General features: G+C 42.8%; 2 protein-coding genes across 5 annotated transcripts in view; one reads left to right on the top strand and one right to left on the bottom strand.

Annotated features, from left to right (window-relative positions):
* The first annotated feature begins 1009 nt into the window (after window positions 1-1009).
* LOC110503907 (uncharacterized) lies at window positions 1010-6069 on the top strand. Its single transcript, XM_021582539.3, has 4 exons — window positions 1010-2481; window positions 2617-2749; window positions 2933-3067; window positions 3902-6069. The coding sequence occupies exons 1-4, from the start codon at window positions 1911-1913 to the stop codon at window positions 5808-5810; spliced, it is 2748 nt and encodes a 915-aa protein (XP_021438214.3). The 5' UTR covers window positions 1010-1910; the 3' UTR covers window positions 5811-6069.
* A 1281-nt stretch (window positions 6070-7350) lies between these two features.
* The window catches only part of LOC110503906 (transcription elongation factor SPT6), a 30104-nt gene continuing 20619 nt past the window's right edge, over window positions 7351-16835 (bottom strand). For 3 of the 4 annotated variants that reach the window (XM_021582538.3, XM_090218537.1, XM_090218538.1), the window contains 15 exons: window positions 15584-15751; window positions 14756-14883; window positions 14347-14554; window positions 14016-14163; window positions 13684-13826; window positions 13371-13511; window positions 13091-13286; window positions 12573-12811; window positions 12267-12380; window positions 11942-12066; window positions 9915-10027; window positions 9716-9793; window positions 9056-9234; window positions 8738-8961; window positions 7351-8492 (listed from right to left, as the gene is read on the bottom strand). In XM_021582538.3, the coding sequence (XP_021438213.2) occupies window positions 8306-8492; window positions 8738-8961; window positions 9056-9234; window positions 9716-9793; window positions 9915-10027; window positions 11942-12066; window positions 12267-12380; window positions 12573-12811; window positions 13091-13286; window positions 13371-13511; window positions 13684-13826; window positions 14016-14163; window positions 14347-14554; window positions 14756-14883; window positions 15584-15751 (2391 nt within the window). In that variant the 3' untranslated portion in view covers window positions 7351-8305. Of the gene's footprint in view, window positions 8493-8737; window positions 8962-9055; window positions 9235-9715; window positions 9794-9914; window positions 10028-11941; window positions 12067-12266; window positions 12381-12572; window positions 12812-13090; window positions 13287-13370; window positions 13512-13683; window positions 13827-14015; window positions 14164-14346; window positions 14555-14755; window positions 14884-15237; window positions 15376-15583; window positions 15752-16835 lie in introns of all 4 variants that reach the window. The other variant, XR_016491349.1, reaches the window with a different exon arrangement.

The raw sequence follows: 16835 nt of genomic DNA, 5'->3' as shown, positions 1-16835 counted from the left end.
GGTTTAGGTAGGCAGGCTGCACCTGTGCTATGCGTGTCTAGGTGAGTATACACAGCCAAAGGGTGAGTGTCTCTAGGCCTACTCAGTTGTTTGCCTACTCTGTGACGCCATAGTAAGAATGGAGAAATCGACAGAACCTTCCATTTAATACAATTCAATTTAATAGAAAGATAAATAAATGTTTGTTGTAGGCAGATTGTATTACCGTGTCTCATTTGTTTGTGCGTAACAGTGTGAACGTTTTGTAATACAACGTGTGCGTATTAGTGTGAATAATTTCGTTTTATCAATAATTTATTATTGTCACTTTCTATTAAAACTCTTATTCTGATAATACCAACTGTAACTATTTGCCTATTAAAAATGGATTATAAAGGCTTTGTTATATAGTCAATGGAAAGGTCCCAAGGCTATCCAAACGGATTACCAGCATATAGGCAGACTTTTATCAATGTCAAAATGTAATACAAATGGAAACAAGCTATTTGATTTATAATATCTGGAGCACAGAAGAATTATTGTTTTCCACCAACTTAATCTTTACAGTAATGAGCATTCAATTAACCCAAGGGCTTTTCCAAGGTTTAGTCGAATGTTGCCTCAGGTGATTTTGCATCATTTCTCTCCACCTTCTAATAACAATCCGATTCCAGTGCATTTGCGGAGAATACAAAAGGCCTACGACTCTCCTGGAAGCTCATGGTAAATTCTGCCTTGTGACATAACAGTGGGCTGATTAGAACTCACCGCGGATTTTTGTCTTGACTACTGACTGCACATGCAGACTCAGCTAATTGGGTGAAATATTTAATAGTTCATAAAATCTAATAAAATGTTGCCAAAGAATATGTTGCAATATTTAAAATGCATAGTCCGTTTTTGTCAAAAGAGTTCCATTACATAGTTAGCTACTTTAATAGATGAATTACCTGCCCGTACCACCATGCAGTGCCAGTCCAAGTAAATTACCCCATTCGACACTAGGGCAACATTTACGCTTGGCCCGGATACAGTAGTGCACCCTCTGACATGACCTCAACCTCAGCTCTCCATCCTCCATCGTTAGTAGGTTTCAACCCCCGAAAGAACATTAATTAAACCCAGCTTGCTCATACATGCTGCTGAGAGAGCGCGGATTGCGTGCACGATTTGCAAACCTTTCCATTCTAGAAAAAGAAAGACGTTTGTTTCGACATTCTAATTTAGGTCACCACCAATGCCTTTTGTGGAATCTAAAAGATGTCAAATCTCTTGGGTTGCAAGAATCACGCCATCCCTTTTACCATGGAAAGCGCGATAATAACCTCCTCCTTGCTTGCAGCGTCACCAAAGTTAAATCCCGATTATTTTTTTAATGAAAAGGGGGACGGGAAGGTAACTTGCGGTCAACGCACCGCAGAGTAGCCTGGGCTGGCAGCAGTAGTTCACCCCATCCTATTAACCCTATAGGTTCTGCTTTCTTTGATTATTCGCCTATAAATAAATTGAATGCGTATAAGAGACAAAGACGCAAGCAAAAATGTGCCTTGTTAATATACGTTCCTGTAGTTATTGTCTCATTTGGATGTAACACAATTCAGGCACAAGTAGACTGATTATTTTCGTGTTGAACTTCTAGTAATTGTAGATTAGCCTTGTTTTTATGTTTAAATTACTAAACATCAATCTACGCACATTCTGAAATTAGACTGACCACACAGTCTCAATGAATTCTGTTGAAATAATGGAAAGTGTTTAATCGTCCACTCAAGGGGTACATTTTATGTGTCAGACCCCTCCCATTATTGTCAGTCATCGTATTAATAATCGCGCCACTAGAAGTGTCATTATAAAGCCGGTTTTGGCGAGAGCACGGGAACAGTAGTGGTGCTCTCTCAGTGCGCGTGGTGCTGAAAGTGCCATCTGAAGTAATGTGGTCGGTATTTTTTTTCTTTCTGTCTTATCTGGACAGAAACTTTGTCAAAGGAGAATTCCCCAATTATTCCCTAGATGCAGAGAAACAGAGTAAAGATGTGTTTTTCATGCTCAACAGCACATTCTGTGCCAAAATGTCAGGCATGGGGGGAAATTGCTTTTACCAAGTGTCAGACGGAATTGAGGAGGTGCGCTCCGTGCATGACCCGGCAGGTAAACTGGTGGATTGCTCAGTAACCATCAACCAGATGCAGGTGAAGTCGTTCATGCATGTGTGCAGATTAGGACTGAAGCACCAGAGAAATAACCCAGGAGATATGGAGTTTAGTTTTACAGACATGGCAGAAGCCAAATACAACTGTCAAGCGTTCCAAAGGAGATCAAAGCGCACGACGGTCACCACGGAGAGGAAAGCCGCGCCAACAGCACATACACCGAAGGAGACGAGAGAGAATTCTGTCCAGGAGGATGGCAAGCAGGTGATACGGAGATCCAAGCGAGGATTCACTTATCCTGGAACCCTGTGGTGTGGAGCTGGCAACATGGCTGATAATTACGACCATTTGGGTAGGTTGCGTGAAGTTTGATATTATTCTGTATTCTAGATGCATGATTAACTATTCTGAACTCATTTAGCCATTCAACTGTTTCTCTGATGTTGGTTTGTTGTGTTTTTTTTTAATATACACTCTCTATTTGTAGGAGAGTTCACAGCGACTGACAGTTGTTGCCGCGTTCATGACTACTGCCCCTACGTCATCCATGCGTTTTCCTCAAAGTATGGCTATACCAATTTCAAGTGGCATCCCCTTAGTCACTGTGACTGCGATAATGCGTGAGTTGCCTACACTATAGTTGGAACGCCTTTTTTTTGTTTATGAGCTTCATACACTTGAGTAATTATGTTAGACAGTTAAAGGCTGAAACCAATTCTATGATGTACTGACTGTCAAACCATCCAAACAGGTTATAGTAAGCTGGAGTGGCACATTTTCTCTTTGTCACACTGTCTGTGCAGGTTGAAGGAGTGTCTGAGGAAAGTCAATGACACCTCCTCCAGGGTGGTTGGTCAGGCTTTCTTCAATGTCATTGAGGTGCCCTGTTTCCAGTTCATATATGAAGAGCAATGTGTGGAGCGCCACTGGTATGGCGTGTAAGTACAGTATTTACTGTAGATTCCAATAATGCACTTACAAATCAAATAAAAGTTTATTGGTCAGATACACAGATTTGCCGGTGTTATGGCAGGTGCAGTGAAATGCTTATGTTACTAGCGCTAATATGCTGACCCGACCGGGCACGTCGCGTGCGCGAGCGTTGCAAAATACATTTAGAAATCCATATTATTTCATTATTGCACCCACACTGCTCTGCGATGCCAAGGGCTAAAATAGAACTCCTTTCTATTTCTATTTCTGAAAGTCCTGCCTCTCCCATCTCCTCATTGGTTTATAGAAGCAGGTACCCACGTGCCATCTCCTCATTGGTTATACCCACGTGGGCGATTGAAAGTCGAAATGTTTTGCCGGTAATCGTGGTAAAAGGGTAAGTTAGATGTCAATCACCATGTAAGTTCAAAGATAAAAAAGCTTGGAGGAGCGATGACTAGAAACGATTCGGCTAGCTAATTAACGTTAGCTAGCAAGTGTAAGCTAACAAGCTAAATTGCCATACATGTTTAATGCTTTTCGACCTGTTCCCAAATTAATGTCATTGGTTCAGAGTTTGTTTTGATATTTTAACCTGCTTGTCATGATCGCGTTTGGTGTGGGGGGGCAGAATACATTTATGCACGATAGAGCACGACCGCGCACGCGCGCAGCCAGTTTGGGTTCCGTGTAACAGTGAACTAGAATGTCTTGCAAATACAATTCAAATAATACAAAAAATCAAACAAGAACTAACAATCCAAGCATTTTTAAGTGGCTTTGTAGTACACTACAGGGAGCACATCTTAAACCTCTCTCCATCTCTGTTATCCACACAGGTGTAAAAAGTATGACAAGCTCCTGGTTGCAGTGCCCAGAGAGTCCATCCTGTATGATTTCGGCGGCATTGACGTTATTGATGTGCTGACTGTGGCTCCTCTGGTACAGAAAGAGACAAAGAAAACAGGCATAGAGCAGGACAATCCTGAAAGCACAACACAGTCCACTGTGTCCGGCTCCCAGACCACTGGCCCCGAGGAGCCCTCTCTCAGCAACATGGTCACCGCAGCTGAAGACTTCATCAAATTTCTGGCCACCGTCTCCACCTCTCAGGGCTCGGCTACAGACACCACCAAAGGAGAGACACAGACCTCAGAGAAGAAGAAGAGGAAGAACACTGCAGGGAAAAATAAGAAAAATAACAAGAAGAGGAAAGGGAAAGGAAAAGGGAGAAAGAGGAAGCAGAAAATCAACTCAGTCTCAAAAGGAGCAGAGGAAGGGACAATGGTTAGTCCTACCAAAGCAGCGGAAGCTGTCGACAAGAGTAACTTTGTGAATGGGCCTGAGGATGTTGACCAGTTGAACAGAAATGTCAACCGTTTCAGTGATGGTGAAGTAGATCGTGGAGGGAAAGAGGAGCTTTCTAATGATGTCATGAGAGATGAACCACATGTAGATGGAAAAAGTGCTGCAGATGCCTCTGTCACCTCAGTCACTGCTGTCAAGAAGGAGCAGACAATGCTGGAAATCCCGGCTCTGATGGATCCCACAGAAGCAGCGTCTCTCTCTGCAACCACTGGCACACCCATTGTGACCACACAGAAAACCAAAAGGAAGAGGTCAAGAAAGGGGGAAGGGAGGAAAAAACAGAGCAACGTAACGCCAACTGTCACCCCTAAAGGAGTTGCACACCATACCGCCATTAAACAGGTCCTCCCAACTTCCACAACAGAGAGCTCTGGCACCCAGACCGTCCCTACCAGCACTGCCATAATCTCTGCAGATCAGTCTGTGCAACAAAGGTTAGAGAACCACAGTGAAAAGGGCCCTGTTACGACTACTGCCGGCACCCCCATTGTGACTTTTATCAAAAGCAAAAGGCACAGGTCAAAGGAGAGAAAGGAAAGAAATAAAAGGAGGAAAATCACTTCCACTCTTCCCATGGTGGCTGTTACTTTCAGAAACCTCACTGAAGAGGATTTTGCAGTGATCACTACTGAGAGCACAAGTGCTCCAGCCTTCACCACCATCACTACTGTTAGCACTGCAGGGCAGCCAGTGTCACACAGACCAGAAAGTCACAATGAGAAGAGGTCCAATACCACTACGACTGTAAGCTCGACTTTGAGTGAGACCAAAAGGCACAGGCCGAAAGAGAGAGAGGGAAGAAAGTTGAGGGGGAAAATCATACCACCTTTTTTGGCTGCGGGAACATCTCTGCAGAATCCCACTGAAGATGCCCTTCGTACAGTCACTACTGACAGCACTGGTGTACTGAACATCCCCACAACCACCACTGTAGTCGCTGCAGAGCAGGCAGAGACACTAGCGCCGCAGAGCATAGGGAGTCACAGTGAAAAGGGACTTCTCACCACAACAGCCAGCGTCCCCGTTGTGACTGGGAGAAGACAACGCTCAAAAGAGAGGGAGGGTAGAAATAAAAGTAAAAAAGAGGCCATAACCACTGTTGTCAAGGATGAGGTTCCTATCCATAATGAGAATGAAACTAAACTTGAAGAAATAATGACAAGTATAAGTCTGACACCCTCAGCGTCAGCAATTTCATCCAAAGTTGACGAAGTACGAGAGTTCAATCTACAGGAATCTGAGAACTACAGAGAACAGGCCCCCTTCCCTGTGCAGACCAGCACACCCACTGTAAGTCCAATAAATTCCACTGTCCAGAAAATAGGAGAGAGACTAGGTAGAAAGAAAAGGAGAAAACCACCACAAGGAGACTCATACTAACAATATTTCTAGTATAGATAAAAAAAAATGCAATGATGTCCTAGATGACTAGCCTAGCTCTTGACTATCAGAAAAACCTGCTATGCAGACTCAGACGTAGGTGTATTATGTGTTATTCGTCATCTTGTGTGTTTTGTCAAATCAACATTTGTGCCACTATTCAACAGGAATTGTAATAAGTGCATGAAAGATCAGGATAATGTTTTGTAATAATGTATATGCATTTAAACACAAATGATTAATAAAATATTGGAAAGAAGCATATATTGAGTGCAATGAATTCTAAAAGTGATGATTTCATTAATAACACATTCCCTTTTGTACATGTATACTGTATACTGCATATACTGTACTGTACTCCCAAGACAGCAGGGAATATTTAATAAGGAAGAAATGAAAGAATTCCAAGTTCAGGGAGTTTGCCATTTCATCTGCTTACCCGTAAACTGCTTACTTGTACTTTTCTGCAAACAATGCTTGCCATACTGTATACACAGACAGGCTCCAAGCCAAGAAAGCTGAGCCTTCTTCCAGGTTTAAATACTATTTCCTTTGTTCTGTGTGGGACTTTGGACCTCTAGTCTCTTCCAATGCGATATAAGGCATTTTGATGAAAGGGGTAACATTCTTCAAAAAGGATTACGTGCTCACTGTGAACTCTATTCTCCCCACCTAAATTAGGGTTGTAAAGAGCCTGTAACACTGAGGCTCAAATCCCTCAGCTGATTCTCACATGCTACTCTGAGGAGTTTTACAGAATGAGATTGACATATTATACTGTAGCTTACTTTAGAGAGTACAGACACATATGTTTAGAATAACTTCTGTAATTATGTCCAGCAGTTTATGGAAGGGGCACATCCTTTTTTGGTATTTCCCACTTAAAGAAAATGAACATAAACAGCGTTAGGCTTTCAAACATGCCATTTCTGTTTCTGTTGTTTGTTTCTTGTCTGTTGTTTCTTGATTTAATTGAGCTAATTTACAATAAATTGCCAGGATATGTTACAGACTGAAAACACCAGCTAGGGTAATAGTAAAACTGTTGGAGACTTCAGGAAGCAGTGACTGGTTTTCAAAGTTTAATAACAAAGGGCACTTTGATGCTACTGATGGTGTTCCAGACTGGGACTAGACCCAAGCATTCAGACCAGCTTGGTTTGGGGGGGGGGGCAGAATGTTTAAGCAGTACTGGCAATGTAGTAGGCTAGTTGGATCTGAGACAGTATAATCATTTCTCACCTCATACCACATCATATTAAATCATCTGCATTGTCTGTTTTTTTCAATGGTCTTTTGAATGGAATCATACTGTATTTTGTATGGTCTGACTACTTGTGAGTAACAATTGTTCTCAGTTGGCAAAGAAACAAGAGGGTCTTCTGTATTAAACATTTTTTTTTATGAAGGAAAGGCATTCAACAATGCTAACATACAGCTTTAATTCGTACTGCAGGCTGGCACTGATAGATCTCTTCTTTGTTATGGCCTCATTTTGTTAATGGGATTACATGAGAACATGATGAATACTGAAACTGACTGACACTTACATGACTTTAATTCAACTACAGGAAGTGAATTTGATAGGTGTAAAATACATTCATATGGATTAAATGTTGATAGAGGATAACATTTAAGTGTACTGTATATTACAGGACAGTAGCTGTAATGCGAATATGCTGATGTAGCACAGTAAGCACAGACCACAGTCGGCAATGCATTTAAAAATACTAAAAACATTCAAAGTAAAAAAAACAAAACAATTAGTAAAAGTGCTTGAGGTCCTATACCTATTTTGTTCAACACTTCCAAGTAAATACTGTCAATGTTCTTCATTGTGTTACACAGACTAGACATGAAGCTTGTATAGCTACTGTAGGCTAAAACCTATAACCAGTCGAGCTCTCATGCAATACACTAAGCAGCAACTTCATATGAATCCAGAAACTAACAAGATAGCTATTAAAATGGCCTAAGACCCATGTGACAAAGATAAAATAGTATACAGTAGATATAATATACATGGTACTAGAAATTGCCTTTTAAAACCCCTACTGAGAGATGGTTAATATTCATATAGCATGTTACAGTAACCTCGGGTGATTCAGAAATACATCGTTTTCATTGGTTTTTGTTGCATCACATGCATTTGAAGTTAATACGCTTAAAACCTGGTTTAAAGAAGTCATGCAGTTGTCATTGTTCCCAGTACATTCCACAAAAATTGCAAGTGAGGAACAGTGTTACCAAAGAAGTGATAGTCAACATTTACAACCATCTTCTTTAGGTGAATTTGAAACAAACCACTGTTATCAAATACATTTTCCATGTGCAATTCAGTCATCCATGTTGGTCACCATCATCTTATCCTTCAATCTGACCAACTGAAGCAGTGAAGTGTATGCAGTATTATACAGTATAATGAGTCCAGTTCATATACAGTACAGTAGGGGTGAGTAACAGTGGGATCGGGAGAAGGAAAGTCTCCTCTGGACCTAGCGATCCATCTCATCCAGCAGCGGTGTGGCGTCTCCAGCGAGGGACATGGGCGTGCTCTCAATCATGGGGCTGGGAGAAGGTCGTGGGGTCATTCTGGGCCTCGTCTTCTTGCGCTCTGCCTCTTTCTCCTGGAGCCACTGCTCGGCCATCTTGCCCCAGTCCACTGCTGTGTGGGAAGTTGCCCTGAGGGTTGGGAGCATGGAGAGAAGATAACTCACTATTTACTTACTCACTCGCAATCTAGCAGTTGTATGCTTCCTGAATAATTAGAGCTAAGTTATCTGCGGTTGGAAACTTCCGTAAGAAATCCTCTCTAAGTGCCCAGCTACATACATGAACCATAGTCTCTCCATTTGAATTACCCAAATTGAAATAGTTTCTCTATTTGGATAATTCTGTCTAAGAGTTAGTTTTGAGAAGTGACTTACTTTGGTGTTGGTGTCCTGTGGTGGCGGGAAGAGGATGATGATGTTGGTGTGGAGGAGGAAGGGCGGTGTCCATGTCCTTGTGACCCGTGTGAGGACTGGGGAGTGCTGCTGGGGTATTGGGGTGTGGTGATAGTCTGCTGCTGGCTAGGGGTGGGGGTGGTGTATGAATAGCTTGGCGTCAGAAGGGGAGTAGCAATGGGCTGCTGAGCTGGTGTGGCAAACACCTAGGACAGAAAAAAGAAGGGATCATGTTGAACAGAAACATGATTTGTGATGACATTCAGATATACAGTAAGCGTCTGTGTATTCCAAACGTACGTGATAGGCGCTGCTGCTGCCCCCCCCACCGCTGCTGTCCCCAGTGTAGCCGTACTGGCTGGATGCCCAACCGGCAGGTGTGGTGTTGGGGTTCTGGCCCTGGCCCGTTACAGCGGCAATGGCACTGAACATCTGAGAGGTCATGTTCTGAGGGAGGGCGTTCACTGCACGAGTCAGATCTGAGTGACAGAGACATAGGGCATACACAACACATGCAACTTTATACATTAGCAGAAGATTAAACAGAGAAACTGCTTCTTAAAGTTCTTAAAATGTTGATGATTCCAACCTTAGGATGCATGAAATGATAAAAACCAATTGAGGTAACATATAGTATATTATAGCCATAGAGATCCTGGTGAGTAAGTATACACAGTAACTGACCTAGGGCCTGGACGATACCACTATCACGATACTCGTTAGTATCGTGGCAAGAAACAAAACACAAAGCTTAAGTTCTTTAGGAAAACAGCCCTGATGTTAGAAACAACATCATGTTGTCATCCAGAGTCACATGTATTTATTTTTCTAGCTATATCACACAATATTTTACATACAGCATGTTTTTAAAGGACCAAAGAGTAAGATCTGCTTTGTGTTTTCATTTTTGCCATGGAAAAAATATGGAGATACTAGGTATCATCCCGGCTCTAAACTGACCTGCAATGTTAATATTGGCTGGTGTGGCATTGACAGAGGCTGGGGTTCGTGTTCTACTGCTGCTGCTGGGAGTAATCCCTGTTGGAGAAATACCAGAAATCAGATAACAGAAGTGAATCTGTCATTAGAGCACGATTACCCTGGACTGTGTGTTTAATTGTGAGGCATTTCAAAGGCAGCATTCTGTATATGCTCTGACCTGCCACTGGATCCTGGAAATGGTCTTTGAACCATCGGAAAAGTCCATTGACTGTGGGAAAAATCTGTCCTCTGTATCTGAACCCCTCAGGCGTGACAGTCACAAACTCAACCCTGCATGCCAGAGAAAAGTCATGACATTTTGATTATGACATTCTAACAATATCACTATAGTGCATTCAGAAAGTATTAAGAACCCTTGACCTTTTCCACATTTCGTTCCATTACAGCCTTATTCTAAAATGTATTAAATAGTTTTTTCCCTCCCCCTCGTCAATCTTCACATAATACCCCATAATAAAACATTATTGCAAATGTAGAAATCCCCCTCCTTTACTCCATACTTTGTTGAAGCACCTTTGGCAGCGATTACAGCCTTGAGTCTTCTTGGGTATGACGCTACAAGCTTGGCACACCTGTATTTGGGGAGTTTCTCCCATTCTTCATGCAGATCCTCTCCAGCTCTGTCAGGTTGGATGGGGTGCGTTGCTGCACAGCTATTTTCAGGTCTCTCCAGAGATGTTCCATTGGGTTCAAGTCCGGGCTCTGGCCACTCAAGGACATTTAGAGACCCGAAGCCACTCCTGCGTTGTCTTGGATGTGTGCTTAGGGTCATTGTCCTGTTAGAAGGTGAACCTTTGCCCCAGTCTGAGGTCCTTTTAATCAAGGATCTCTCTGTACTTTGCTCCGTTCATCTTTCCATCGATCCTGACTATTCTCCCAGTCCCTGCCGCTGAAAAACAACCCCACAGCATGATGCTGCCACCACCATGTTTCACCGTAAGGATGGTGCCAGGTTTCCTCCAGACGTTACAAGTTAAATCTTGTTTTCATCAGGCCAGAGAATCTTGATTTTCATGGTCTGAGAGCCCTTTAGGTGCCTTTTGGCAAACTCCAAGCAGGCTGTCATGTGCCTTTACTGAGGAGTGGCTACGTCTGGCCACTCTACCATAAAGGCCTGATTGGTGGAGTGTTGCAGAGATGGTTGTCCATCTGGAAAGTTCTCCCATCTCCACAGAGGACCTCTGGAGCTCTGTCAGAGTGACCATCGGGTTCTTAGTCACCTCCCTGATCAAGGCCCTTCTCCCCCTATTGTTCAGTTTGACTGGGCGGTCAGCTCTACACTCTTGGTGGTCCAAACTTCTTCCATTTAAGAATGATGGAGGCCACTGTTTTCTTGGGGACCTTCGGTGCTGCAGACATTTTTTGGTACCCTTCCCCAGATCTGTGCCTTGACACAATCCTGTCTCTGAGCTCTATGGATAATTCCTTCCACCTCATGGCTTGGTTTTTGCTCTGACACGCACTGTCAACTGTGGGACCTTATATACTCCAATCAAGTTGAAGAAACATCTCAAGGATGATCAATGGAAACAGGATGCACCTGAGCTCAATTTTGAGTCTTTTGAGGGTCATGAATACTTATGTAAATAAGGTATTTCTGTTTTCACTTTGTCATTATGGGGTATTGTGTGTAGATTGATGAAGGAAAAAATATATTTTATCCATTTTAGAATAGGGCTGTAATGTAACAAAATGTGGGAAAAGTCAAGGTGTCTGAATACTTTCCTATTGAACTGTACATTATGTGACATTACAACACCACATTACTGTATTTATGAAGGTTCACTGAACAGTGATGATTACTGTGGATAATGTGACAAACCCTCCTGAGCGAGTGAGAGAGAGGTAAGTAAGAGTTAATGTTTATGTTCATGTTGTGTCATGTCTCTAAGCAAGCACCAATAATCACTCTTTCTCTTGGCAGGCAACAGCGGCAGAGACAAACAGGCGCTTCATGCTTCCCCAACTGTCCTGGCACACATTCTGTGTTTGGGTTTGGGTGGGGCAGTTCCATTTCAAACACAAGAGCTTTTCTATTTAGGGTGTCAATTGCACATGGAAAAAAAATGAAGCCAAGCGCATCTCCAGCATTTGTATTTCTATGCAAATTCATGCATCCTATGAATGGGTGTTGATTTAAATGACAAAAGCAGTGGGAGGTGTGGTTGGCAGTCCTGAGGTAACCTTGGCTTTGCGCGGGGCTGGTAACCGAGCAGAAACTTCCCTGGCAGCTCTCTACAGGCAGACACATAGTAGGGGATGAATGTAGGCTTCTCCTTCTTGCTTTTCACCAATACCTCCTCCATTTTCTGCAATTCAAAAAACAGGGACGGCAGCTGATGATCAATTGAAGAAAATTGAAAAGGTTTCTATCCCATCTGTCTCTTTGTAGCTCTTATTCCCCCACTCTTTCAAACACACAAACTGGCAGATAGACTGATGCACACATAAAAACATATCCATATACAATGATACTGTGAATTGAAAGAAAGTATATCCTTGTTCCTACCTTTCGGTCTCCACCATTGCATTCTTGAAAATACTTGTGACCGAGCAGATCGCGAGCAAACGCAGCCATTGGTTGAACGTATCTGGCTGTGATTTCATCCAGATCTTCAAATTCCTGAGAAAAAGGTCACACAACCTACTAAAAAAGTGAAACACATTGGTATCGTGCCAAATGGCGCCCTATTCCCTACATCGTGCACTACTTCTGTGGATTAAACAGGGAAAGGGTGCCATTTTGGATGCACATATTTTTATTCATACAGGCATATACTGCTTCATAATGAAGAAGCCTGTGAATGGAGCTGACCTCAGTGTTGATCCACAGGGTATGTCCCAGGCTGAAGGCGTTCTCCTTGCCCTCCTCTCGTACGTCAATGTGCTGGTAGATGTTATCAGCAACCTTCCAAGTAACAGTCAGGTGGTTCTCTCCCTTACTACTGGGCCTGATGATCACATCTCCCTGGTCCATGGACTCCATCATCTTCTCTGCCTGCTTGAAGTTGATGTTATGGAACGATGGGTGGGCTATCACCCTCTTAATGTAGGCTATAGGGAGTTGAAATCTGTATTTTAGAGTTTGGTATTATATTATTAGGGTTGGTTTCCCGGACACATAGCCTTGGACTAAAAAACACTTTAAATGGAGAATCTCCAAAGAACATGCATCTTATTCTAGGACAAGGCTTAATCTGTGTCCTGGAAACCGGCCCAAAAACTACTCTTACTACCATTACCACAATCAACCAATAATAAAAGATGAATCCAAAATGCCATTTATCAACTCCAGCTATGTTCTCCATCTAGAGATCTCAGACAGGTACACACTTGTTCTCTGCTGTTTCTTCTTGGCCTCCTCCTCCTGCTTCACATCCTCTGTCTCAGTGTCAAAGTCGTAGTAGGTGTCCTTGGGAAGCTTCCAGTCGTTGTTCTTATCCGACAGGTCTGACGTCCGACAGGTCAGATCCACACTGAGCTTCTCAATGTCAATCTTCATGATCCTGCAGTGCACTGTCATGCCCACCTACAGCAGGTTCAAGTTAAAGTGTTATATGACTGTTAGTTATACTGAAATTGAGAGATATTTTGGGGGAAACTACCGTGATACCTTAACCCTTTCTTCAGGATGCTTGACCACTTTGTCACTGAGGAACTTGGTAGGGATAAAGCCGGTGACTCCATTGTCCATGCGACAGCGGACCCCAATAGCTTGGCCAGGGCAGGAGCCACTGTCAAAATGATTCCACACCTGCCAGAGAGACCAGAGGCTATGTCAGACTTTGTTGATCAAAAAGACAGTGTGGCCAATATAAATATAGCCACAAATAATAATCTAGGAATTTAAAACCCATAACACACCACTCTTCAGAGTAACTGTCAGTATAGATTGCAGCAGAATATGGAACATATATGATTCTCACCTCACTGAGCTCAGGAAAGTTGTCCTGCTGACAGAAAGGACACTGCCACAGACCTGTCTCATCATTCCTTATGGCCTGGTCATAACTCTCCCCCTGGGGGCGCCGGTGAGCAATGCCTGTCACCACACTGGTAATAAGTTTACCTAAAGAGGCAGGACAGGACAGGGCAGACAGTGTTGAGATTCCAGTAAAGGATTTATACATGTTTTCTACTATGTCAACTTTGGGGCTGTGACTCCCTGCACCAAAATAAACCCTGGCAGTGTGCGTATTAACACATCACTTTGAAAGAGATATCAATAATGCCCTGGTTGAGAAGGAACAGTATGGACCGATGTAGAAGGTCTCTGGTGTCTCCTTGGTGAGCAGGTTGAAGATCTCCTCTGTGTTAGGTCCTCTGTAGGTGGACCTCAGGTCTTTGTACCTGCAGCTCAGCTCAGCACGGATGTCATACAGGGTGATGCCCTTGTTACCATAACCCTGTGGACACAGAGAGTCTCAAACAGTGATCACTACAATGTCCTCAGATCAGGAGGAGTATGCAAGAGTATGCAAGCTCTTCATAACCAAACCAGAGTAGGACAACGGGTGTGTTCAAAATGGCACTCTATTCCCTATATAGTGCACTACTTCAGAGACGCAGCCTACATCTCCCACACTGACCTGTCTTTCCAGCTCCTCAGCGAAGGCATCCAAGTCCAGGTCTTTGAGCCGCTCTGGGTTTTCCAGGATCTCCTCCAGTGCTCCGGCCGGGTTGGCGTCCTCCGCTGACTCATCGTACTCCAGAGCGTCCACGGCCATCTTCCTGGCCCACTCATAGGTCTCTGGGTGCACCCGTGACCCGTCCAGAACCTCAATATAGGAGTCAGTACTGCAGGTAGGGAGAGACACTTGATTTCAATGATTCAGTTATTTAGTGAATTGGCTGTGTGATGATGTCAACAAAAGTACTTTTGTCAAGTTATTCACTGTTACTATTATGAGTTGAATTTCGAATAGAAATATGTTTTTTAGTCTCAGGTATTTTCTGCACTATTGGATGAATGACCATGCCCAATGTTCTGAGACTGACCTATCGCCCAGAGAAGCTGTGTCAATCTTTATGAAACCAGCACAGTTGATGAAGACCTTGGGGCCCATGTGACACATGGTGACCAGCTGAGTGCGGTTCTCCAGACGAGTGTTATTTTGCTTCAGGATCTGGAAACAGAGAGGGATAAATGTACATGCAAAGGTATCTGTTCAGAAGTCAGTACAGTAGAGCAGTGGTTCCCAAACTATAGGGTTGTAATAGTAGAAGCACAAGGTGCAATTAAAAAAATTGGGAAGTGCATCATCAGTCTCTCTTGTCATGTCTGTCATTGCATACCTTAGAGAGCTATTTATAACTTGTTAGAAATGTCCAGTTCATCAACTAGCCCATGTCAGCTAACGTTTTTAGCTAATTTCTTTAGCTCATAGACTTTGTTGTAATGTTCGAGTCACTCAGATATCACATGAATACACATTAGGCATGGCAAAATGTATAGATTTGCATGAAAATGAGCTTTAAACCTGAAATGTTCTCTCCGCCAACAAGAGGGGTGTGAACTGTTTGTGTCATGAACAGTGCTTGCACCCATAGAAATAGACGTGGTGCGCGCGTGTGTGCAGAGGGGGGGCACGGGATGTTCCACAATGCTGGAAGGGGGCCTGAGTGAAAAAGTTTGCAGTAGAGTACTGAATTATTCTAAGATACTGTAATAATAAAAACATATAGGTACATACTGCTACTGTATATCGATAAATTCTATCTGGTAACACTTGGTATATTGTTTCTCTTATATATGTGTAGTAACACTGTAATTACATTGTATTAACATGTTGGCAATCTAGATGCCTCAAGTGATCTATGTCTCACCCTGAGCAGGTGGGATCCCTTCCTGGGCCCCAGGCCACAGACGTACTGCAACAGGCTCTGGGTGTAGGGGTGGGCCATGGCCCGGTTCACATCTACACCCACTTCATTCACCCGGTTGATGAACTCACAGTACAGAGCATTCAGCAGGTCCTCCTTCACTACATGCTCCTGTGTGGGAAGCGAACAGAGAGCAGTCAGACTCACTCTTTACAGACACATTGATTCACAGACTTTGATTCAAACCAGACTATGGTTATCATGTACCATCAACTACACTTCTGCATTTGGGAGATTCCACGCCAGCATTGCCCGAAAATATTTATTTTATCACAGATTTTTGGGTGAATTCTCACATAAAAACTTAATTGGGTGGAAAGATGTTTAACACACTTTTTACATTTGTATCACAAATATTTGTTTAGAACCATTTTAAGAGCTATACCTGCCACCTGTAAGACACTATGGTCAGTGAACCATTCATGTTACAGACAACATCTTGGTGTTTGGAACAATATCCTCGTCAAACACATAACATTTTAAAAGTGGGCTCTCTGCTACTTTTGAAGAAATTATCCATTTTATACATTGACATTCTAGGTCATTAACCAATCACAGCCATCCTGTAGGATTGCACATTCAGCAAGTCACCAGCAGAGGAAGTTCCCTTTCAATCCATTTTCCCATTTACTGTGTTGGCGGTGCTCATAAAATGTATCATAATTGTAACTCACTCTGGAAATGTGATGCACTTGTAGAGTATATTGTTTAAAACAATCAAATCAAAAAGGGTACTTTTGAGACATAAATATGAATAAGTTATGTGTAATAAATTCACATGTAAAATTGTATTTCAGAATGTAGCAATAGTCCATATTTTAGAGCACAATGTTAGGAGTATAATGACACCAAGATGTTGTCTGTATCATGTATGGTTCACGGATACAGTAGGTCTAAAATGGGCCTAAAATGGCCACTTTCATGATTTTATAAAAAATGGTTTGTTACAAATCAAATCAAATTGTATTTGTCACAACAGGTGTCACAACAGGTGTAGTAGACCTTACCGTGAAATGCTTACTTACAAGCCCTCAACCAACAATGCAGTTCAAGAAAGGGGTTTCTAAAGGATCTCTGTAAACCACCTGTGTGTTTTCATCAGAGCCGCTGCTCGGTGATGATGATCTCCCACCCATGCCTGGCCAAATGGAGACAGGGGTTGCGTCCTGAATGGCACCCTAGTCACTATATAGTG

The sequence above is a fragment of the Oncorhynchus mykiss genome, chromosome 24, assembly GCF_057628025.1.
Source record: "Oncorhynchus mykiss isolate SJ-2025 chromosome 24, ASM5762802v1, whole genome shotgun sequence".
Lineage (NCBI taxonomy): Eukaryota > Metazoa > Chordata > Actinopteri > Salmoniformes > Salmonidae > Oncorhynchus > Oncorhynchus mykiss.
The sequence above is the reverse complement of the archived record's forward strand: the minus strand, read 5'-3'. Positions and strand labels throughout refer to the sequence as shown.